We start from the raw sequence: 23,957 nt of genomic DNA on the forward strand, positions 1-23,957 counted from the left end.
GGGGATGGAGGAGAGGCACACGTGTGTGTGTGCGGGTGTGTGTGTGCGTGTGTGGTGGGGAGGTAAGCTTCCACTCAGAGCACATGGCCAGGAATGTGAAGGGGCAGTTTCTCAAAGGTGCTATTGGCAAGATGCTAATGAGGTAACGAACAAATGCTGCATAGATGTTTTCTGGTTGTTTTTTTTACCTTTCTATAAGCGTGCCCTTACCCTTCAGTTTTTAAGTTCTTCTCCTTACTCTCTAATTGCACTCTCTAAGTGAATTAACTATAACAATGAAAAAAACATGCCCTTCTAGACTGAGGAAAATAAGCTCAGCAGGTCTACCATTATTTGTGATGAAAATACACGAAGAATGGCAAAATCAGTATCTTTCCTTTCATCTTTCAAGGAACTGAGTAACTAAGACTGCCAGCTGAATTGTTCTTACAGATTTTTCACAATGTGTGCTGTTTAGATTCTTAAAGGAATGATTATCTACTGAGCTTAAAATCAAACTTATTGAGAACCTTTGTGTATTCCTTCTCTCAATTCTCACAATTCTATAAAACATATTCATTGCTTTTATAGATGAGGAGACTGGGGCTCAGAGAAGTCCAATAGCCGCCTAAGGTCACAGCTGGTAAAAGCAGAGCCAGGGCTTGTGGCCCAATTATGCGATTCTAAAATCCAGGCTCTTCCCACTGAGACACACTGCCTGAGCGCCTGTTCCCGGGGAGCGCGTTCGCCCTTGCCTATTGCTGTGTAACCTTCAGCCTCCCATTGCTGCCTCATCAGCTTCTGTGCTGGTGTACAAATGCGACAAGAACATACTGCCAGTAGGGAGGGCAACGGCGACTTCTGCCAAAGCAGAATGGGGCATCTGAGGAGTCGGTAAGCAGGGAAGCTACAGGATAAGGAAATTTAAATGATTTTTCAAGAAAATTGCCGAGGCAAGAAGGAAAGAGATGGGCTAGGTGCTGAGAGGTGACACAGGTTTGTGGGAGACAATAACTTGAACCAGTTTGAAAACTATAATACAGCAATCTATAAAGAAAAACGTTCACGAAATATATTATTCTTGGTCAGTTTCTTGACAGCAACATCAGTATTACCCAGAGAGGCCTCTGAAAACACAGTGAATGCTCTAGACATGATGAACAAGAACACCAAAAGAAACCAAACAAACAAACAAAAATCACAAACAGTTTTCCTTTCTGCCCAACTTCATAACCAACTACCGAAAAAAAGAAGGGAGGAAGATTTTTCTGTCCATTTGTTTGAATTCGCTGATGGACATTCTACCTCCTCTGGATAAGATGTGACTTGTCACCTGATGGGGAATAATATTCACATTCTTGGCATTAGTTTCCCCACAAACCAAAATAATAATAATTTTTAAAATGCTTCTATATTTCTTTCTACAGAATCCTACATACACATCTAGAAATGTTTTTCCATGGGGATTGGGGTGGAGAGAATGAACAGTAGCTTCTTATCCAGGAAGGGTGTGTATAAAGTGTGTATAAGGTTGTGAATGAGCATAAACCCACGTATGCAGGAGGGGAGAGGGGATGACCACAAAATTAGTTGAGATATCCTGAGGAAGCCAAAGCCAACAATTTTAGAGACGGGTGGGGAGAGGTATGAAAATAGGCCATTTGCTCCCTCTCAATTGCTAACACATAAGAATTTATACAAAAAGGTTTAATGTATAAAAACGGTAGAGTTCACCACTAGAAAACGAAACATACCTTGAGAGGGAGGGTAGGAGCCACAAAACACAAAGGTAGTCCATTTTAGTCAGACACAAAATATTTATTGAGCATCTTTGTGCCAATCACTTTTGTAGGAGCCGGGGTACACCAGTGGACAAGGAAAAGTAATTAGCTGCTCACAAGAACTTACGTTCTACTGAAGGAAGACAGAAATGATAAATAAGTCATGTCAGTGATATTATGATCTATAAACAAATAAATAAGGTGAATTCAGATTCTGAAAAGAAGAGCTATGTAGAGGTAAACAGGCTAATGTGAGAGAGAGAGCGCGCACTTGCCTGGCTGGTTTGGAAGGCCTTTCTAAGGAGGGCACGCATGAATTGGGACTCGAACGATGAAAAGGAAGTGGTCATATGAAGATCTGGGGGAAGAGTGTGTCAAGCAGAACAGCAAATGAAAAGGCCTTGAGACAGCTCGGCAGGACTGAGGGACAGAAAGCAGCCCAATGTGGCTGGAGCCCAGCGAATATGGGGGCAGGAGAAGGGAGATGAAGTTGGAGAGCAGAGTGGATCATGGAGCATCTTTCAAGCCAAGTTAAAGAGCTGGATTTTACTCTCTGGCATTGGGAAGCCACAAGAGGGTTTTGCACAAGGGAATCATAATCTGCTTTGGGCAAGTTACTCTGGCCACCTTGTGTAGTGTGAACTGAAGGGGGCAAAAGTGGAGTGAGAGAGACCAGGTATGAGGTGGCAATCCAGGTGCTGCAGGTTTGGACAAAGGTTGTGGCAGGAGTGGTAAGAATTACTGGAGACGGAGGAGCTATGGCTTGTGATGAATCAGATGTGGAGGTCAGTACTGAATTGAATACTGTCCCCTTGAAATTCGTGTCCACTCAGAACCTGTGAACGTTACTTCATTTGGAAATAGGGTCTTTGGAGATGTAGTGAAGTTAACGTGTCAAACTGCATTAGGGTAGGTCCTAAATCCAATAAGTGGTGTGCTTATAAGAACATGGAAATTTGGATACAGACACATTCAGAGGGAAGAAGGTCAAGTGATGATGGAGGAGAGACTGGAATTATGCTGCCACAAACCAAGGAATGTCTAGGATTGCCAGCAATCACCAGAAGCTAGAAGAGGCAAGGCGGACTCCTTCCCTGGGGCCTTCAGCAAGCTTGGCCTTGACGATACCTTGATTTCAGATTTCTAGCTCAGAACAATGAGAGAATAAATTTCTGTTGTTTTTATTCACCCATTTGAGGTAATTTGTCACAGCAACCCTAAGAAACCAATACAAGGTCTGAGGGAAAGAGAAGAACCAAGAACGCTTCCACTGTTTGGGGCCTGAGCACCTGGGTCAATGAAGATGCCACTTCCTGACATGGGGAAGAGGTAGGTTTGGGGAATAAAGTCAAGAGTTTGGTTTTAAACTGGAAGATGTCTCTTGCAGACATCTAAGTGGCAATATCGGTGGGGCTATTAGATATAACAGCCTGAAACACAAGTAGAAAGGTTCAGGCAAGAAATGTAAATTAGAGAGTATCAAGCATTTAAATAGGACTTAAAATCCTGAGACTGGATGAACTTACTTAAGTAGAGAGTGTAGACGAGCGAAAGGTGCAGACAGAGCCTTATGTCCCCACAACCAGTAGAGATTTAGTAGAAGAGGAGCGAGCAAAGGAGACCAAAAAGGGAGAAAAGCCAAGTGAAAGAAAAAGCAGGCGTGTATTCTGTCATGGAAGCAAAGAGGAAAAGAAGTGTTTCCATAAGGAGAAAGTGACCAGCTGTGTCAAATACTGCTGAGAGGTTGGCTAAGATGAGAGCTTTGGCTTCTGCAAGATGTAGGACATTGGTGATCTAGATGAGTCATTTCAGGAGTGTCAGAGTAAAAATCCAAGAGAATAGCTTGAGGAAATAAAGGAGGTGATGAAGTGGAGACATTAAGTATGAATAACTCTTTCAAGACATTTTGCTTTGAAAACGAGCAGAGAAATGGACGAGCAACTGGTAAAATGAGTGATATAAAGACATGATGGCATGCTGATGGGGATGACTGGGTAGAGGGAGAAAAGGGTAACTGATGAGAAAAGTTCCCTAGGAGGTGAGAAGGGATGGGACGGGGCAAAGTGGAGGGGTTGACCCAACAGCAGTGCAGGGATGATTCCTCCAGAACCACTGGAAGAAGGCCGAGGATGAGTTCAAGTGCAGTGGGCTGGTGGAGGAAACAGGTCATCCTTGACCATTTGTATGCTTTCACCGTGAAACAAGAGGCAAGATCATCAGCCAAATGTGGAGAGGGGTATGGAGATCTGAAGAGAGAAGACCAGAAATGGGCATCCTGGAATGTAGGAAAGGGTCTTTACTAGGACCGTCTGGTGGTACAGAATGCCCATTTGAGATCTGAAGTCCTAAAGCGAGTCCAGGCAGCACCACTCGGGGAGTCTCCAGAGAACAGCTCCACTCTGAGTACCAAGTCCGTCTGATTCTGTCAGTGTTCAGTCGCCGTCCTGCTTGCTTCATACTCCATGTCTTTGATCCCACCATCCAAACTTGCCAGGGGAGGCTTCTGCTTTTCCTCCTGCACCCTGCGGGCAGCCACAGAGGCGGAGGGTCAGAATGCAGGCATTCAGGCCTGCAGCTGCTCTGTGGCCTTTCACTCTAAATTCTGTGCCTGCTCTGAAACTTAGAGAAAGCGCAGTGAGGAGAGCATCGCTGCCATCCAATTGTGCAGTCAAGTGTGCAGTTTAAAGCCCCTCCCAGGATTTCAGACAGATTCTGAGCAGCTTGCTGTATAATTCCACTCCAGTGAACTAGTTTAACAATGCGGACTGCTTGATGATTCACCCGGGGTCCCTTATGCCAACAGCTCTGGATCCATCACCTTACCCACTGAGGGCAATGTCAGACTCACAGTGCTGCTAACAGCGCAATATGGCAATACTCCAAGTGCATACTGCCAGGATCGTGCCGCTGCTTCCCTGCCAGCACACTTCGCCAGCCATGACTTGAAGATTGCAGTCACCTCACAAGGGAGATCAGGAGACACCTTAACTCCCCTTTCCTTCAAAATCTCTCTGCCATTCCATCCTCACTCTCTTCCTTCACTCCTGGAGAGAGCAGTAAGATGTGACAGAAGGAACAATGGCCTGGGGATTTTTTAATGGGCTTATCTCACTGAGTGGCCTTCGAAAGTACATTCATCTCCCAATGTCTCAGTTTCCCCTTTGGTAACATGAGGAGCTTATCCAGGTGCCTCTAAGGTCCCTTCCTCAGTGTCTCCTTGGACAAAGCTCAGGTCTCCCACCGTGCATCTGACACCCTCACTTCTCCAGCATCATCATCTACCTGCCCCCATCCCTTCCTCCAGCACCTCAATCACCATGGATCCCTCACTGCTGCTTATGAAGGCCTTTTCTCAATGCTGCCACTTCCTTACATGTAACAATGGAGGCTGTGTCTTTCTTGCTTATCATAGGTATCCCCAGAGTATTTATTAGCAGGCAAGGGCTTTTGGCATGAGGATTAAAGTGTCACCTTGCCCCAATAATCCTTTGATCCTGAGTGCTTCTTGGTAAAGTTGGGAAACACAATTCCATACATCTGATTGCATCCATGAGCTTACGTAAGTCCCTGATTAGAAATAGACCACAACTCCATCTCTCTTCTTTGAGGTTCAGTGACACTGAGAGGCATTAGGTGGACTCGTGCGGCACAGAAAGAACCAGGTTAAACTGTAGGAAAGGAAGGTGGGTTCTCCTAAGAGTCAAGTCACCAGAAGCAAGAAGGGGTTGGAACTAGTACCCCAGAATAAGACCCAAGATTTAGGAACGTGTAAGACATGTAGTCTGGGCACAATGTCAGAGATCTGCACCAGGCCCAGGGGTGGCCAAGAGAGAGTGGGGTTCACACGGGCATCTCTGTGGATCCGCTGAAGCTTCTGCATCAGCAGCAGAGGCACCTAGGACCAGTGGGTGGGGCTTTGATGTAGTTAGGACATGATGTTTGACCCAGAGGAGCACCAGCAGGCAAGCAAGGACAGGGAAAAAGAGCACTGGGAATTCTTGGAAAAATTCCCAAGGAATTCTTTGAAAGATGGACTTTCCAATGATAATTCTATGGGGTGCAGGGTGGGGATGGCAGTTCTTAAATTATTTTAATTCAGGTATCAGAAGAAATTGGGCCTTCCTTTGAGGTCCCATGTTGGAGGCCTGAGACATTGGCTTACGTTTACACCTCCCTTCATGGAAAGGGCCTTACACGCAGTGGGGACTCAGTCAATCTGTTCAACTGTTTCCATTTCTTAAAATCCAAGAATTTGTATTCACTTTATCACTTGTGGATAAATATACCAACACAGACTGGTTCCGTTTATTCAAAGACTTCGGTATTTCCTGAGTCAGGAGGTTCCTCTACCTCCCCGCCTTGGAATTTACCACACTTCTCTCATCCCGTCCTCCCCAGGGCCTGTAACCACAAGACTGGGGGCATCGTAAAGGACTTGCAGCTTAGTAACTGAGGACTCAGAAGAGAGGCTTGTACAAAGTTAGGAAACCTTCAGCCCCAGGAAAACGCCCTGCACACCAAGGCAGGGTCGCACCGGGCCTCGTCCGTGGGGCACCCTCTGCCCTGTCTGAGGATCGGCCCTGCCTGTCTCCCACGTCTCTGCAGAGCACTTCAGACAAAGTCCATCTGTATCATTTCAACGGAAGATGGCTGCTCGATGCTCAATGTGGAAAACTTTCAAATAGATTTCTAACAATTCTTAAAACGTGTTTGAGAGCTTCGAAGCTCCTCTCTTCCTACCCAGACACCTTCACTGTGTCTACCAAGGACTTTAACTTCCATATAGGAATTTTATCATTCTTCCCTCCAGAATCCATACTTTGCTGATCAAGCCAACACTTACTAACTGGTATGCAACCGCCAGAAGGTACCAGAAGCTCCCCAAGGATTCCATTCCCCAAGTCTGTATTACTGTCACTATTCATCTGGCTGGAGAAAGTCCTTTTTAAAACCACAAATTCTGAAAGTATGTTCTATTTAACTTCCCAAAAATGATTCAGCAGTCTAGAAATGATTCAACAGTCTACCAGATACTTGTAAAAAAATATTTTCTACCAAATCAGGTCAAAGAATCTGGTTAATATAAATATGAATTAATGAACCATATTGACTCCTAAACTTCGGGAAGGTTGACTTATTTTTTCATCAAACTTAGCTCAATTTTAAGGTCAGAGACCTTGATTCACACAGTGAATAAGTGTGGCGCAAAATCATTTTGGTTAGAAAAATAATTTTCCAAAAGTAAACTAACTTCTTGGACTTGAGGTTCTACTGAAAGACCGTAAAGTATACTAAAGCTGTGGAGTAAATGTGCACTTTGCTGAGAAAATGCCCTACCCTGGAGAAATGAAGACGAGCCTGGGCTCTTCTCTCGAGTTCAGGCCAGCAGCTCTGTCTCACTCTTCAGATATAGGAGGCCTCTGGGTTAAAAGGCCTGGGGAAATATCCTACACTGAAAGCATCATTCTAAGAGTTAAAACATCATGATTATTATTATTTTATAGCTAACACTCATTCAGTGTTTACTTATGCCAGGGACTAAACTCATTTAAGCTTTACAACAATCCTATAAGTTACAGTTATCCCATTTTATAGAAAACAATAATGATATAATAATAATACCAATTACTTATGTAGTGTTTATTATACCCCAGGCACTATTCCAAGCCCTTCACACATATTAACTTATTTAACCCCCACAATAAGCTCATGAGGTAGCGGAGTTTTTGCACTGCTCAATGTCATAGGTATCATTTATGTCAGCTACAGATGCGAAGGCAGCAGTCTCATTTCCCCATCTCTAATTTCCCCATCTCACAAGGGTTCTCCAATGAGTAAACACCTCCTGGTGCAGTCAGCCACCCGAGCTCTCTGATTACACAGCATCTCATGCTGGGACACACATCACATCTGTACTTTTCCAAGGTCAGAAAAAAAAGGCCCCCTTTTTAAGCACAGGACTTGATGTCCACTCTTGTGCACATCAACTGGGTCACACAACGACCCACTAATTGCATGTTTGTTTTGCAGATAGACCACATATTGCACAAACATTGCTTTGCCTGAAGATATTTTAGTGAGTTTGGGGGTCAGCAGAGGTGCATTTAAATTTGTGAGAGCACCTTATGTGCCTATTTGACTCTCTCATTACTGCACATTCTTCCAATATATTTGCATCTGTATTTGAACTAAGAAGGTTAAAAATGCACATTAATTCCATGTAAGGCTAAGATGGAGAGGTGTTCCTTCCCGTACTCTGGGGCTGGAGGGCTCAAAAGCTAAAATTGCATTTCCCAGACTTTCTTGCAACTCAAGCTCTAAATGCGAATACCAGCACCTGCTCAGGGCCTGGAAGGTGGATGAGTCGGAGGCTGTTTCCCTGCCAGAGCAGGCCTTTCTGCTGGCAGGCGTGGCCATGGAGGCCAGCACTCCTCTGCAGCAGCATTGCAGTGTCCCTGTCCAGAGGCAGCCTACCAGAGGCAGCAGCAGCTTCCTGATCACTGGTGCAGCTAAGTCGATGTCTTCCTAGGTTAGCAGTTTCCAAAGGGGTCTCTTGCTTGCCCAGCATCCAAGGACAGTGGAGGCGGCAGCTCCTTGGTGGATCAGCTCTGCACGGTGTCCCAGAAGGGATTCCTGGAAGCCTAGCCTGGAGCCTATTCCTCCAGCCCTTCCTATGGACCCAATTCCCTGTAATAAATCTCTTCCCAAGAAAAATAGCTAATTTGTTCCCTACAACCAAACTTTCACAGATAACAGATAGCAAGTGCCCAATGCCACATCAGCCCATGATGCTCAACATCCACGAACAGAAACCAGGAGCTACATTTCCCTTCAGATGTCAGAGGCAGAGGACGGGACCAGTGCCTGAGCAAGTCTTGGCATCCAATTAAAACAGCACATTTCACATTCAGAGGCACTTCAGTTTTGCTACACTGAAGCCTGGCGTCTAACAGACTTGCATAATTTCTACATAAATCCTCATACTGGTCACAATTGCTTTCCACCTCTGCCTCCCATGAAAGGAAGGAAAGAAGGAAGGGAGGGAGGGAGGCAGGAATCCCAGTAGAGGTAAGGAGATGACAGAAGCTCATGTGGAGGACAGTCCCGGTTGAGTTAGGTGCTCCTGAGCCCATCTTTAGAAGACAGTTAGCCTGGGAGAGTTTTAAAAAGCCTGCCTTTGTGTTTTTGTTTGTCTGGTAGAACCTGATCTCTCATTTAAATGAACACCAAACCCCTGCAAAGGATCGTTCTACAGATTCAGAGAAGAGGGCTGACTGACCAAATGACAGAATTTAAGTAGAAGATGACAATGCACATCAGACTAACACATGGGCAGTGAGTTCACTGGAGCCAATAATGTTCATAATACCTTCATTGCAAGGATTTAAATAAGGTGTCGAATGCTTTGCACACAATTCATATATGAGACTCTCTGTAGACACGGTGGAGAGAGGCTACAGGTAGGGACAAAACAATATTTATATTTGGTCTAAGAGCTCCTCTCCAGCTGTGTAATGTTCAGTCAGCTCAGCAAATTACAAAAGCCTATGACTGGTAAATAGTGCCTCCTCCTGAGGGAATACATTTTCGCCTCTGGCTCCCGAAGATTCTAAGAGCCGGCTCTTATACGCAGGTCTAGGGGCAAGGATTTAACAGCATCTCAGTCATACAGTGAGGTCATTCATTAGAGTTTATCCCCTGTCATCAGCCCAGAGAAAATGCAGTTTTCTTTCAAGATCACACCTCGGAAATGCTCTCTGATGAGAGAAATGAAACCCAGTCAGCAGATCACCTCACCAGCCAGCACGTGGCCCTCTTTTTCCCAGTATGACCATTGTGCACCAGCAAGACAATTTTTAGTTCTATGAGATCTTGCCTATGTATCAGAAATGTCAGTGGTTCTACACTTCACTAACCTACTCTCGTGGTAAGATGCAGTGGGCAATTATGCAATGATCCCAAGACAAAATTTGAATTGAGTCCTTGACCCATCTGAGACTCAGATCACAAGATGGGAATGCAATGATCATAGCAGACAACTGGCACAAATAAATGCTCTCTTCTTAGCCTAAAATAATCTTCAAAAGGCATGGACAATTCCTTATGCATCAGATGAATTAACGTACTCTAGTCTACGTTAGATATTAATAAGAACTTTCAAAGAAAGCAGGAAGAAAATAAATACAATTATAAGCCACTCTTATCCACCTCCAAAACCACAGTCCCTGATATTTGGTTCCGGATATTGTGGCGCGGATGCCGTAAAGCTTCCTCCAGAGTTCTAACCAGTGTTTTCCTTATAATAAGATCCCTGGGAGAGTTCAGAAAGAACTCACCTAGCTCACACCAACTCTTGCTCTAGAAGGAAGAGTACAAAGATACGAGGCACACAAAACACTCTCGAAGCACTGCTCTTAGCTTAGACACTAGAGTCACTAATACAGAAAGTATTTCCCTGAAAAGTAATAATATGAGGACAAAATGGCTAAGCCAGGAAAACAGAAATAAGAATAACCAAAAAATATATGTAATTTTTAAAAGACATTTATTGAGATATAATTTACATGCCATGAAATCTATCCATTTTAAGTGTATAATTTGCTGATATTTTGTAAATTTATAGGGTTGTACAACCATAACCACAATCCAATTATAGAATATTTCCATCACCCCAAAATCTCCCTAGTGCTGATCTGCAGGCAATCCCTGTTCCCACTCCCAGCCAGGCAATCATGAATCTGCTTTCTCTCTTTATAGATTTACCTATTCTGGACATTTCATACAAGTGGAATCATACTGTGTGTGGTCCTTTGCATCTGGCTTCTTTCATTCAGCACAGGGGTCAGCAAACCACCTCCTGCCTTTTATTGTAAATGAAGTTTTCCTGGAACACAATCACACCTAATCATTTATGGATTGCCTGCTGCTGCTTTAGCGCTGAGGGCAGAGCTGGGAAGTTGCCACAGAGACCATATGATTCTTAAGCCTAAAATATTTACCATCTGACCTTTCAAAAAAACACTGCTGACCCTGACTTAGCATAACATTTTTGAGGTCCATCCATATTGTAGCACGAATCAGTCATTCATTCCTTTTTATTGTGGATTAATATCCTATTGTACTAATATATCAAGTTGTTTATCCATTCACTTGTTGATGGACATCTGGATTGTATCTAACTGGGGGCTATTATAAATAATGTTAACATTCATGTACAGGTCTTCGTGTGAACAGACGGCTTCATTTCTTTTGCGTAGATGCCCAGTACTCAGGAGTGGAATTGTTGGATCCTATGGTAAGCTTATGTTGAACATTTTAAGAAACCAGCAAATTGTTTTCCAAAGTGTCTATACTATTTTACATTCCCACCAGCAATGTATGAGGTTCCTGTTTCTCCACACTCTCACTGCCACTTGTTACTTTCTGTCAATTTTATTACAGCAATTCTAATGGGTAGGAAGCAGTATCTCAGTGTGGTTTGAATTTGTATTACCCCTAATGACTAATGAGCATCTTTTCATGAGCTTTTTAGCCATTTGTTTATCTTCTTTGGTGAGATACCTATTCAAATCTTCCACCTATTTTTACTTTGGTTGTTTGTCTTCTTATTATTGCGTTGTAAGAGTTCTCTATACATTCTGGATAGAAGTCCTTCATCAAATATAGGATTTGCAAATATTCCCTCCACTTTTCTATGGATTGTCCTTTTCACTTTCTTGATGGTGTCCTTTGACACAGAAGTTTTCAACTTTGATGAAGTCCAATTTATTATTTTTTTCATTTATAGATCTTGCTTTAGATGTTGTATCTAAAAATTCTTCGCCCAGCCCAATGCACTAAGATTTTCTCCTACATTACTTACTGAAGTTCATAATTTTAGTCCTTACATTTAGGATTAAATTAATCTTTTTGCTTGCAGCCAGCCAATTGCTCCAGCACCATTTGTCAAAAGACTCTCTTTCCTCCACTGAATTGCTACGGACCACAAGTGTAAAGATTTACCTCTAGACTCCTACTTCTGTGTCACTGATATGCATCACCATCCTTGTGCCAGTACCACACTACCTTCCTAACTGTAGTCTTCTATTAAGTTTTGAAATCAGGAATTAGAAGTCCTCCAACTTAGTTCTTATTTTTCAAAATTGTCTTGGCTATTCTGAGTCCTTTGCCTTTCCACAGAAATGTTAGTACTCTACCAAAAAGTAAAAGTGAAAAGTGAAAACAAAAGCAAAATCTTTGCTGAGATTTCTAAAATATACATTTAAAGCTCTGCATTTTTTTAGGATCGGCTTGTCAATTTCTGCAAAGAAGCCTATTGGTATTTTGATAGGAATTGTGTTGAATCTATAGATCAGTTTTGGGGAAATTGCCATCCTAATAAATATTGAGTCTTTTAATCAATGGATTTGGTTTACCTTGCCATAATTTCTCTCAGGAATCTTCTGTATTTTAGAAATACAAGTTTTTCACTTTTGTTTAATTTGTTCTTAAGTATTTGATTCTTTTTGATGCTATTGTGAATAGAATTGTTTTCTTAATTGCATTTTTGGATTGTTCATCGTTAGTAATAAAATACAATTGATTTCTATATATTGATCTTATATCCGGCATCCTTGCTGAACTTGTTCATTAGTTCCAGTAGTTTTTTTGTGGATTCCCTGTGGTTTCCTACATAGAGGATCATGTCATCTATGAATAATGACAGTTTACCTCCTTTCTTTCTTCCACTCTGGATGGCTTTACATCAGTTTTTTCTTTTCCTCTCTCATTGAACTGAAAAGATACTCCAGTGCAATACTGAATACAAGTGGCAAGATATCCTTGATCTTGTTGTTGATATTAAGAGGAAAGCATTCAGTCTTTCATCATTAGGTATGATGTTAGCTGTACGTTTTTCATAGATGCCTTTTACCAGACTAAGGAGTTTCCCTCCTATCCTACTTTCCAGGTTGGATTTTATGAAATGTTTTATCTGTTTCTATTGAGATAATCATATGATTTTTATCCTTTATTATATATTATATGATGTATTACATTAGTTGAATTTCTGATGTTAAACCAGTCTTGCATTCCTGGGTCATGGTGTCTAATTCTTTTCATAAGTTGCTGGATTTGGTTTGCTAATACTTTATTGAGAATTTCTGCATTTATATTCATGAAGGCTATTAGTCTGTAGTTCTCTCTTCATCTTATGTCTTATATAACTTTTGTCTGGTTTTGGTATCATAATTTGGTAATACTGGCCTCATAAGATGAGTTGGAAAGTGGTTTTTTTTTTTTTCCCTCCACTTTCTGGAAGATTTTTTGGAGGACTAACATTATTTATTCTTTAAATTTTTGGTAGAAATCACCTGTGAACCCCTCTAGATCTGATTTGTTGGCATAAAGTTTTTCATAGTATTTCCTTACAGGTGTTTTAATTTCTGTAGGATTGGTTGTGATGTCCCTGCTTTCATCCCTGGATATATTGATTTTTTTTGTTGTTTTTTTGGTTTTCTATTTCATTGATTTATGCTCTGATCTCTCCTTCCTTCTGCTTGCTTTGAGTTTAGTCTGCTCTCTTTTTATGAATTTCTTAAGGTGGAAGCTTATGTTAGATCATTTTTATTTTATAATATAGGTATTGAAAGCTATAAACTTTCCTCTAAAGACTGTTTATCTGCATACTGCAAATTTGGTATGTTGTGTTCTCATTTTCATTCATTTCAAAATATTTTCTAATTTCTCTTGTGATTTTTTCTTTGATCCATGAGTTATTTAGCAACGTGTTGTTTAATTTCTAAATATTTGAGATTTTCCAAATTCCTTTCTGTTTTGACTCCCAAATTAATACCACAGAGTTCTTAAAACATATCTTTTGTAATTTCAACCTTTTAAAATCTATTGAGATTTATTTTATGGCTTAATGTATCGTCTATCCTGGAGATATTTTCATATCTGCTTTAAAGAATGTATATTCTGCTTTCTTTGGGTATAACGTTCTATAAATGTCTACTAGGTCAAGTTGGTTGATAGCATTGTTCAATTCTTTTACATCCTTTTGATTTTCTGTGAAGTTATTTTATCAATTATTTAGAGTGCAGTATTGAAGTTAACAATTATTATTGTTGAATTGTCTATTTCTCCTTTCAATTCTGTTAGTTTTTGCCTCAGGTATTTGAGGCTCTGTTGTTAGTGCATATACGTTTATAATTATTATGTATTCCTAAAGAATTGATCATGTTTTCATTATAAAACATCCCTCTTTGCCTCTAATAACATGTTTTGGTCTTATATTCTATTTTTCTATTCTATTTTTCCTGATATTAGTGGAGCCACTCTAGTCTTTTTTGATAACTGTTTGCATGGAATATCTTTTTCCATCCTTTTACTTTCAACTTATTTGTGTCTTCTAATCTAAAATGTGTTTCATTACAGCTATGGTTAGATCTTGCTTTTTTATATGATTTGACAATAGATGGATTTTGATTTACATGTTTCATCAATTCATATTTAATGGAATTTGATATGGTTGGATTTACATCTACCATTTTGCTATTTGTCTTCTATTTATTCTGTATCAGTTTCCTGTTGCTGTTATAACAAATTACCACAAACTTAGAGGTTTACAACGTAAATTTACTATCCTACAGCTCTAGAGGTTAAAGTGTAATGCAAGTCTTATCTAAAAGCAAGGTCTTGGCAAGTCTATGTTCCTTTTTGGTGATTCTAAAGGAGAATCCATTTTCTTGCCTTTTCTTTCTTCCAGAGGCTGCCTGCATTCCTTGACTCATGGCCCCCTTACAGTGTCAAAGCCAGCTATGGCCAGTTGAGGCTTTCTCACACTGCATCACCTGATGTTAACTCTACCTCCCTCTTCCACTTTTAGAGACCCCTGCGATTATATTGGGCCTAGTTGGATAATACAGCTAATCTTCCTAGCTGAAGGTCAGCTGATCAGCAATCTTAATTCCAATTAATAAAGGGAATATTAATTCCTTTTGCCATGTAAGGTAACATGATCAGAGATTACAATAATTAGGATGTGAACATATTGCAGGGCCATTATTCTGCCTACCACAATGTCTAACGCCCTTTTTGCTCCCTTGTACATCCTTTGCTGCCTTCTTTTGTGTCAGATAAATATGTTACAATGTACCATTTTAATTCTCATTCCTTTGTTTGTTTTTCACTTCTGTGCCCCAACCCGAATCACAACCTCAGGCCAGCTGCAAAGTTGGTATTCCTTGTCTGTTTGCTACTGAGATCACTAATATTTCTGACAATACCGAAGATCATGGGGTTTTTCCACATTCTGCTCCGCTCCAGATCAAGTGGTCACCCTCTGACAACAATCCTGCTGGTTTTCATGGCTTGTCCCACACTGAAGGAGCTGGGAACAAGGAGATGAGAGCAGCCCTAGGCTAAAATGCCATAGACTCCCACTGTTATTACTTGTGGTTCAGTAGTTCTTCTTGAATAAAAGCTTGTCAGCTTGTTGTACGCTTGTGGTTGATTTTTGGAGTCCACAAATGGTTGGTTTTGATACTTTTGTCCAATTTTATCATTGCTTTTTGGGAAGAAAATTTGCCAAGCTCTTCACTCCACCATTCCCATATTATTTTTAAGCACATAAAATTTCGGCAAACAAAACATCATAAAATCTCCATCTGGGGTAGATAAAGTCACCCTTGTTTCTGAATCTGATAGCTTTGTAGTGGGATGGGAGTCATATACCACCAAAAACACCTGCCTATATTTGAAAGGAAAAAAGATAATCTAAATTTGGACATCTATTTTTCTTTTTAGATATGTTAAACAATTTCATACGTTGGCAAAAAGAGTACTGAGTTTTTTGATGACAACTTTAAATTATTAGCAATAATTGTCCAAAGGCTGAGTTTAGTACCCATAATCTTTATTTGAATTTAAACAAAAATACCTCTTTGTTCCATAGATTTAGCGTTACTTCTCAAGATCCTTCTGACTATGGAAAAACCCAGTGTGTCCAGTACTGCAACACAAATGATAAAGTATTATAATCATTATGCATAAAAATTAATCAAGACTAAAAAAGATCATAAACTGAACTGAACCACACTGGAAACTATTCTGGAGCACATATGTGATCATAGCACCAATACGGCTGAGTCCAGCCCTGGATATGGTCTAAGATAGTGCCTATGAAAATCATCCATGAGAATATCTTCCCAGCAGCTGGACCCATGATATATTAGCATAGCTAGGGCAGTGTCAAGGGAAGCCACAAGGAATCTTTGTGTAAGAAAATACCAGAACTGATCACAGTAGGTGAAATAAAGCTACTGGGAGCTAGTCAGTCATATTGGAGATGTTCTCTTTGATCCCAGACTCCCTGCCCTTCCATTCTCAGAATTCTCTATACCCAACAGAACCATCTCTTTCTGGCACTGGTCAATTAGGCAGTAGGAAATTGTCAACAGGCTGGAAGCAGGCATAAATAGGTCCCGGACACCAGGAAATGGAGCTTAATCCATTTGCCATCCTGCAACGCATACTGTAAATTTCTCTCATGTAGCACCTCTCCTTCTGATCAACACTGTGCTGAAAAATAAGTTAATTCTCAAAATCCCCAGCAAATTAGATATGATTATTTCTTTTTTGGTGGTGAGGAAACTGATGTCCAAAAGAGCTAGTAAGTGACTTACCCTGGAACTTGAGGCCTTACACAACAGGCCATCAGAGCACTGGTCCCTCGATCCACTAGTAACTAGAGCCAGTTTGCAAAAGCAAAAGCCATGTCAGATGCCCTTGTATTTGAGAACAGCAATGATTTGCACGAGATTTATTCACTAGGATGTGTGACACGTTCAGAATAGAAGGTGGCAAACGTAATTTTTATTATTAAGATATCAGTTTCCTATCGACTGAAAACTCCACCTCCCTTGGACTGTATCCAGAACGGAGCCAAGGCAAGGTCTTCTGACTCTAGGTGCAGCCAGGGATCTGCCTCAAGCCCTTGCCAAAATAACAAGAGGCATAAAGAAAGCTCAGGGGACGCCTCTCCAGGGGTGAGGGGCTGGAGAAGCTCATCTTGGAGGCGCATCTAGTTCCCTCTCCTTGGTTCTCCCCACTCAGATGTCTTGCTGACACCTAACACTTAGCTAATCGTGAACTGAGATCATTGTCGTACTGTTAACTTAGTCTTTTGGGCCTAGGATTTGCAATTTAAGCATCTGCGTTGCTTCTCTCTCTTTCACCACATCCTATATATAGTCCATCAAAAATGTCTTCACTAACATTTCTCAGACTCCTTTCCCTTCTGGAAGAGTCCACTGCAAGTCCTAAGCATCTCCTATAAAAACATACTGGCCAGCCTCTCACCTCTTCTCTACCCAGCTACCTGTCATTATACACAAGAGTCTGCTGCAGCAAATACCATTATATAACACAGACTCATTTAACAAAGTTATTCCTGGGTCTCTTGATTGTGCCCAGAAACTCCACTCCTTTCATCGGATGACCATGGGATGAAACACAATTAATACTCTTTTGCAGTTACTTGACTAATTCTTGCCCACGTAACAGTTGGGGGAAAGGGATAGAGGGAATAAATGGGCAGTAGGGGAATGCACTCATTTCAGTTCAACACTCTGGTCTCTCACGACAATAGAGGCTGGAGATCAATGGTAAACACAACAGTCCCTGTTCTCAAGAAGCTTATAAATCACCTGGAGGAAACAGCCAATGATAACAGCAGAAAATATTCATCGAGCGCTTAGTTGGTTCCAAATGCTGAGCTAAAAACTGCACATGGGTCATCTCATTTAACTCTCATGACAACTCTATGAGGCAGGTACAGTCATTACCCTCAATTTAAAGATGTGAAAAATGAGACACAGAGAGGCTGCCCTACATCACACAGCTTAGACCAGTGGCAGGACCACTTTTCAATCCTGACTCCTTGGAGAGTCCTTCTTTACTGCCCTCACTGATACCCCATTGTCCCTAAGACCCTCATGGCCCCTGTTCCCTGAATAACTTCTCTTCCCACTGTCAGATCACCAGACACTAGCAATCAGAGGCCACTTCTCCAGCAAGCACTGTCCTCGGGAAGGGGCAGGCAGCCCTCCTTCCCACCCTCAATGTAATAAGAACAGAAGCTCAAATCCTCAGGACTGACTATTGACTCCCCAGAGACCAAGGGGGCTTCCTAGCCGTGTGCTCCACCCACCCCATAGTGCCAAAGAAGACCAGACACTCTGACTCCGTCATAAACCCGGACGGAATTGTTTTCCACAGTACACAGCCTGTTTTCAAAACCAAGATTGGAAGTCCGCTAAAGATGGCAGAGTAATACTAAAGCCATCGAGGTGTACACTTTAAAAGGGTGAGCTGTATGGAATACGAAATACATCTCAATAAAGAAGCTGTGTAAAAGCGACAGGGCAGCCAATCTCCGGAAACGAGAGCTTCCATCTCTAAGTCACCATCAATGCTGGTTGAATGGCAGAACGTATTTCAGAGAAACTCAGGGTGAGTGGATTTTAAAATGATGAAGCGAATAAGTAAAATCTGGTTGGTGAGTTCAGAGGTTTCTCCTACTCGTCATGAAGTTCATCTGAAGAAATGTTTCGGAGAACGAAGAAATATGTTCAAATCCCTAAAACCCTCTTTCTGTGTGTCAGTCAGTCCCAGCGCACTCCTCAGGAAGGCTTTGGTGCTAGCCCTGCTGGGAAATGAAACACAAACTCTGAAACACACAAAGGAAACCGGGAATAGAAGGCAGTCCTTGACCGTCCTTATTTGCAGGGAGTGACTGAATCTGAGAGGGAAGGAAGTGGAGATTCACACTGAAGATGGTTGACAATTAAAATCATTGGACACCAATTAATTCATTGAATACCAATGAGTTGTTCAACTGTCCCTTGAAATATCAGAGGTATATGGCTCTGAAATACCACTTTACAAAAGTAACTTGGTTTAATAGAAAGAGCACTGTGCTAGGAGTCCAGAGACCAGGACTCAGGTCCTATTCTTGCAATTTATGACTGCCCGTGAGTAATCACTGCACCTCACTGAGTCCATTTCTTTATATATTGGAAAAGGAAGATACTGTCTGCCTTCCCACTTGCTTTTACGGACACACAGGCTATTACCTATTAAAGGGCTTTGAAATGGTAAGGCATTATTCACTGCAAGGCACAGGATTAGGTCCTCATAAATCCAGAAGGCTAGGACAGAAAAAAGGAAATGAGAATGCCACTTACAAATCGTTAACACCGCAGTGAGGAAGGCAAGTAAGTGGGAGGCTGGAGACTCTAGTCTTTGCAAGACTGTTGGCATTTGGGTGCCTGCCACTAAAGGGACTGTGGCTTGTTTTATGCACAATCCACAGAAATCAAGAGAACTAACTCGAAGCATAACGTTATTTGCCAGATGAAGGTTTATTCTGACTAAGACGCTCTACTGTTTTCAACTAATTCTGAATTGTGTACAGAATCTTGAAAACTAGAAGCAAGCATATAGAAAAGTCTGGAAAGAGGAGGAAGATTACAGGCAGGTAACACCTGCACTGTTGCCACTCGAACCCTACACGTAAGTAAATATCTAACTTCAGGGTCTTTACAGCCGACGATCCAACACTATCTGAAAAAGGAGATGTTCGGCCCTCCATGACTATTTGTTACATTATTTAAAAAACACACCCACACACTCACACAAAAACGCATCATGATACTATTATTTTACTCTATTTCAACTATTTCTATTTCGAGTTTTCTGTAGGTTTATGGTTCCTGATTTTTGAAGCCACTGAAATATAATTTGTTTCAGTATAAGTCTTTCATCGCTTCTCATTATGATGTGCATGTAGAAATCTTGGCAATATTAATTTAATCCAGTATGACAGATGCTGCCTCCACTTAATCTAATACCAGCTAAATTCCTAAAACTATTACACACACCAGGAAGTGTGCACCCATAAGGAATAATTTGCAGATCCAGAGGGAAAAAATTGTCTCAAAGTTACAAAAAAAAACCCTAACAACCAAAAAACCTACTTTCAGAGAAAGCTGACTAATTGGAAGAGTGTACGACATATTTCAAAACTATATTAACCTTTTCTTTCAGGGTCATGCACTGAAGCCTTGATATTTTGCTAATGTGACATTTTCTCTTGGTTTTCAAGTCCAGAGTTTAACAACATGGCCAATAATTATACTGGTTATTATCAGCATCCTGGAGTTTACATCTTGATCATTTGAGATTTACTTTATGTCTATTCATCTAATCACCTCAACTGGATTGTCAGTTTTTAGGAGAGGTGATGGCTCATATTTATCATTATCTTTCCACAGTACCTGGTATGGCACGGGGTGCACGCAGAAAGACCTATATAACTAAATGAAGATTAAACAAAATCAAATAGACTTCTGCATCATTTAATCCAAAGAGTGGGAAAGAATAATACTTTTAACTTGGGCAGAGATTTCTGAATCTCAAAAACAAGTTCTCTGATGAACAATCGGATTTAGACTTGGTGTTTAAAATTCTAAGCAGCGGACATTTCTAGAAGCCTTTCCAACAGAGTTGGGTAGCAAGGTCAGTGGCAGCCAGACTTGCCACCCTCTCCCACTCCCCAAAATTTCTTTGGAATCTCCACTCCTCCATAACCTCTCCCTTGACATTATCTGCCCAGTTTCTAATCACAACATTTCAAGAGCCAAGTTTTCAGTCCTCAAATCACAAAGTCAGTATAGAGGGAATATAAACCACCTACCAATGAGGAATCTACTAACTTCTTTAGAGCTTTGTCTTTGACTTCTAAATGCCTCACAGTTCCAAGAGACTAGCTTTTCTGCAAAGCGGCCTCAAACTGGGACGGTGCAAGCCCCTGGGTAGCTGAGATGTAGGGTGGGTGCAATGTGTCACACAGGCCAGCTTCAATCTTATCTTAAAATGCTAATTACAATTTTAAATTCAGCACTACAGACATACAATAGCTACACAGGGAGGCTCCTCTCAGTTTGCAGAAGAGAGTAGAGCCATTAAGTTCCTTCCTATTGCTAAGCAACAGTTGTGTTAAAATCAAATTGCTCTCAGCTCTCAAACAGCAGAAAAATCATTCTATTCAATTCAGAGGACTACCGGTGAAGGGAGAAGAGAGACACCGTTCAGAGATCTTCAAATACAAGGTAGGTTTAAGCTACATCTTAATCTTAGATCTATTCCCTCAATTTCAAAATATTTGATAGGGAAAAAGCCCAGGGTGCTCTGTCCCATGGGGAACAGGCTAGACATGCTTCTCTTTCCAAAATGAAAATATGCTCCTTAAATTCAATTTGATTATCAATAATTTGGCCAAGGCTTACTGGCTCTCATGACACCACTTATAGTAGTTTTCTATCGCTGCATAAGAAATTACCCTAAAACTTGGAGACTTAAAACCACAAACATTTCTTATCTCACAGTTTCTTCAGGACAGGATTTTAGAAGTGGCTCAGCTGGGTGGCTCCAGCTCAGGGTTTTTCAGGAGGTTGCAGTCCAAATGTCCACCAGGGCTGCAGTCACCTGAAGCCTCAACTGGGGCTGGATGATCCACTTCCGATTCACTCACAAGGCTGTTGGGAGGAAGTCTGCTTCCTAGTTTCTTGCTGGCCTCGTGGGCCTCTCTTCATGACATGGAAGCTTGTTTCCCCCAGAACAAATGATCCAAGAGAGAGACTGACCAAGAGGGAGGCCACTGTGCCTTTTGATGATCTAGGCTCCAAAGTCACACATGACCACTTCGGCTTTATTTTATTTGTTAGAAGCAAGTTACTAAGTCCTGCCCACACCAAAAGGAAGGGAAATTAAGCTCCAGCTTTTGTGGGTTCTTTTTGAGGAAGACTGGACCTGAGCTAACATCTGTGCCCATCTTCCTCTACTTTATATGTGGGACTCCTGCCACAGCATGGCTTGCTAAGCAGTGCATGATTCGTGTTGGGGATCCAAACCAGCGAACCCCAGGACGCCGAAGCGGAATGCATGAGCCTAACCGCTATGCCATGGGGCCAGCCCAAGCTCCACCTCTTGAAGGGAAGAGTACGAAAGAATCTGCGGGCATATTTTTGAAACCACCAGATCACCCAACAGAAATGTTCATGTACTTCTCAAACAAAACGGCAGCACTTCAGAAACCCACAGAAGTTGTTCCAGCTCTGCCCTATATACGTAAGGCAGAGGGTGGGACTGGTAATAGATCCTGTGGGCCCTCTCTTCACTTACTTTTTTAAACATCAATTGCCCATCAGGCCAAGGTAATAAAGTACTGGCGAAATCCAAGCAAGTAGGGTAGTAGTTAGAAGAAGACTCCAGAGCCAGATGACAGGACTGATTGCCACTTACTACCTATGTGACCTCAAAGGATTTACCTGACTCTTTATATCTCAGTTTCCTCTGTTGGAAAGTGAGTATAATTATAGTAACTATTTCACATATCAGTTAACAAATGTGAAGCCTAGAATAGTGCGTGGTGTGTAGTATATCCTATAGAATTATGCAACTATTGTTGTGGTTCTTGTCATGCTGATAATAAGTGCAACCACTCACTCAATTTGTATACAGAAATGCCCAACAGGGCAGCATAGGATAGGGGTGTCCAAGATGTGAGTTTGACTTTGGGAGGCCCTCTGAAAATGCTACCCACAATTATAATGTACTCACAATCAATAAAACAGGCTAATGACATGCTTTCAAGTTCTTCCCAGCACTTGTGAAGCCATAGGCTACAAATGTTGGTAAGAGAAACCACCTGTACCAGGTACTGTCTGGTTACATAGACAAGGAACACCCAGGGCCTTTGTTCTAAGGGGATAGTTTCCCGGCAGATGAAAAGCTCATTCCTCCCTTCCTATGGACTTTAGAAGTTTTAAGACTCAGTTTACCTGGCTGATTTGCATCACTGACCACACAAAGGCAGTTCATTTCTTCAAATTACTTCAACTATCATACTTAATCTTTGACATACTACTTTGACAGATTATCTCATCCTTTCAAATGTATGGAGCTGATGCAATGTTACATAATCACAACATTGTCAATGACTATTTCTCCCAATGGAAAATTCACTGAGAAATTTCATTTTTCTTTACATATTGCTGAGGCCACCTACTATTCCTAAGTTTTCAGAGTAATGATTTTCAGTTTTTTGTAGTGTTGATATACTTATTATTGTTTATTTTTCTTATTGCATTTATTATAAAAATAACCAAAAAGTCCAAGAAACCAGAACATTTTTAGTCTCATGGGATGATTATTTGGTTTTATGATTACTCAGAGTCATGATTAGATAGTGAGAGTTTTACTTTTTGAAGCAAATGTGGGATTGGGGGTCATATCAGGGCCCAGAAAGCAGTGATTCAGAGGTGGACAGACCTGAGCCTCATTCTCAGTAACTGAGAACCCGGGCGCTCCACCACTATGGGTCTCACGCTTGATTCAGAATCCATAAAATAAGATGGAGAAATATGGTCCCCACTGTCCCTTCCACGGTAAGGGGTGACAATGAGGCATCCTCTAGATCTCTGAGATAAGATTACCCTGTGAAAGCAGTGGCCCAGTCACAGTGGACAAGAAGAGATGGCCTTTCTGTCAAACAGCCCAGCAGAAGGAATAGGAAATCAGGAGAGGCGAACCACTGAGGAGATTCAAGGGTCCATTGCTAGGATTTAGGTATGTCTCAGGAAATCTTATCTGTGTCAGCCTATACTCCAGCTGTAAATGATTATAGAAATCTGAGGTCACATACTGGTGGCTCACAGCCAAATGTGGTCCACAGAAGTATTTTGTTTGCCGTGGACAGTATTTTTTAAAGAGTATGAATTCCCTTCCAATATTTCAAAAAAGGATATTTCACATAAATATCCAGACTCCTGGTTTTTCTTAAAAAAAAGAAAAGAAAGAAAACAGATCTGACGCCCTGGTCTGTATTCTGTCACGACAGAAATGAGCAGTTCTGCCCTGTCTACACATGGTATCAGCTCGCCAGCCCCCACTTTGGTTACCTGCCTGGCCCTGAAATGGGTGACCTGTAATGCAATCAGGTAGCCATTAAGCAATGTGAGTGGATTAAAGAAGTGAACAGGCACAATCAACTGTATTGGACGTTTGCCGAGGAGCGACAGCAAGAGAGAATATCTGCATGGAGCCCAGGAAAGGGCAGCACAAAGAAGAGAACTTGGCAGTGCAACATGGTCA

At 41.5% G+C, this 23,957-nt stretch overlaps 1 protein-coding gene across 8 annotated transcripts in view; it reads right to left on the reverse strand.

The window, feature by feature from the left end:
• Positions 1 to 23,957, reverse strand: part of RASGRF2 (Ras protein specific guanine nucleotide releasing factor 2) — a 222,075-nt gene that overhangs the window by 53,884 nt on the left and 144,234 nt on the right. The window contains exon 20 of one of the 8 annotated variants that reach the window (XM_070517865.1): positions 1,788 to 4,282. The exons of the other annotated variants lie outside the window; for them this stretch is intronic. Within the exon in view, the coding sequence (XP_070373966.1) occupies positions 3,951 to 4,282 (332 nt within the window). The 3' untranslated portion in view covers positions 1,788 to 3,950. Of the gene's footprint in view, positions 1 to 1,787; positions 4,283 to 23,957 lie in introns of those variants that run through there. 8 annotated transcript variants of the gene reach the window in all.

The sequence above is a fragment of the Equus asinus genome, chromosome 9, assembly GCF_041296235.1.
Source record: "Equus asinus isolate D_3611 breed Donkey chromosome 9, EquAss-T2T_v2, whole genome shotgun sequence".
Taxonomy (NCBI): Eukaryota; Metazoa; Chordata; class Mammalia; order Perissodactyla; family Equidae; genus Equus; species Equus asinus.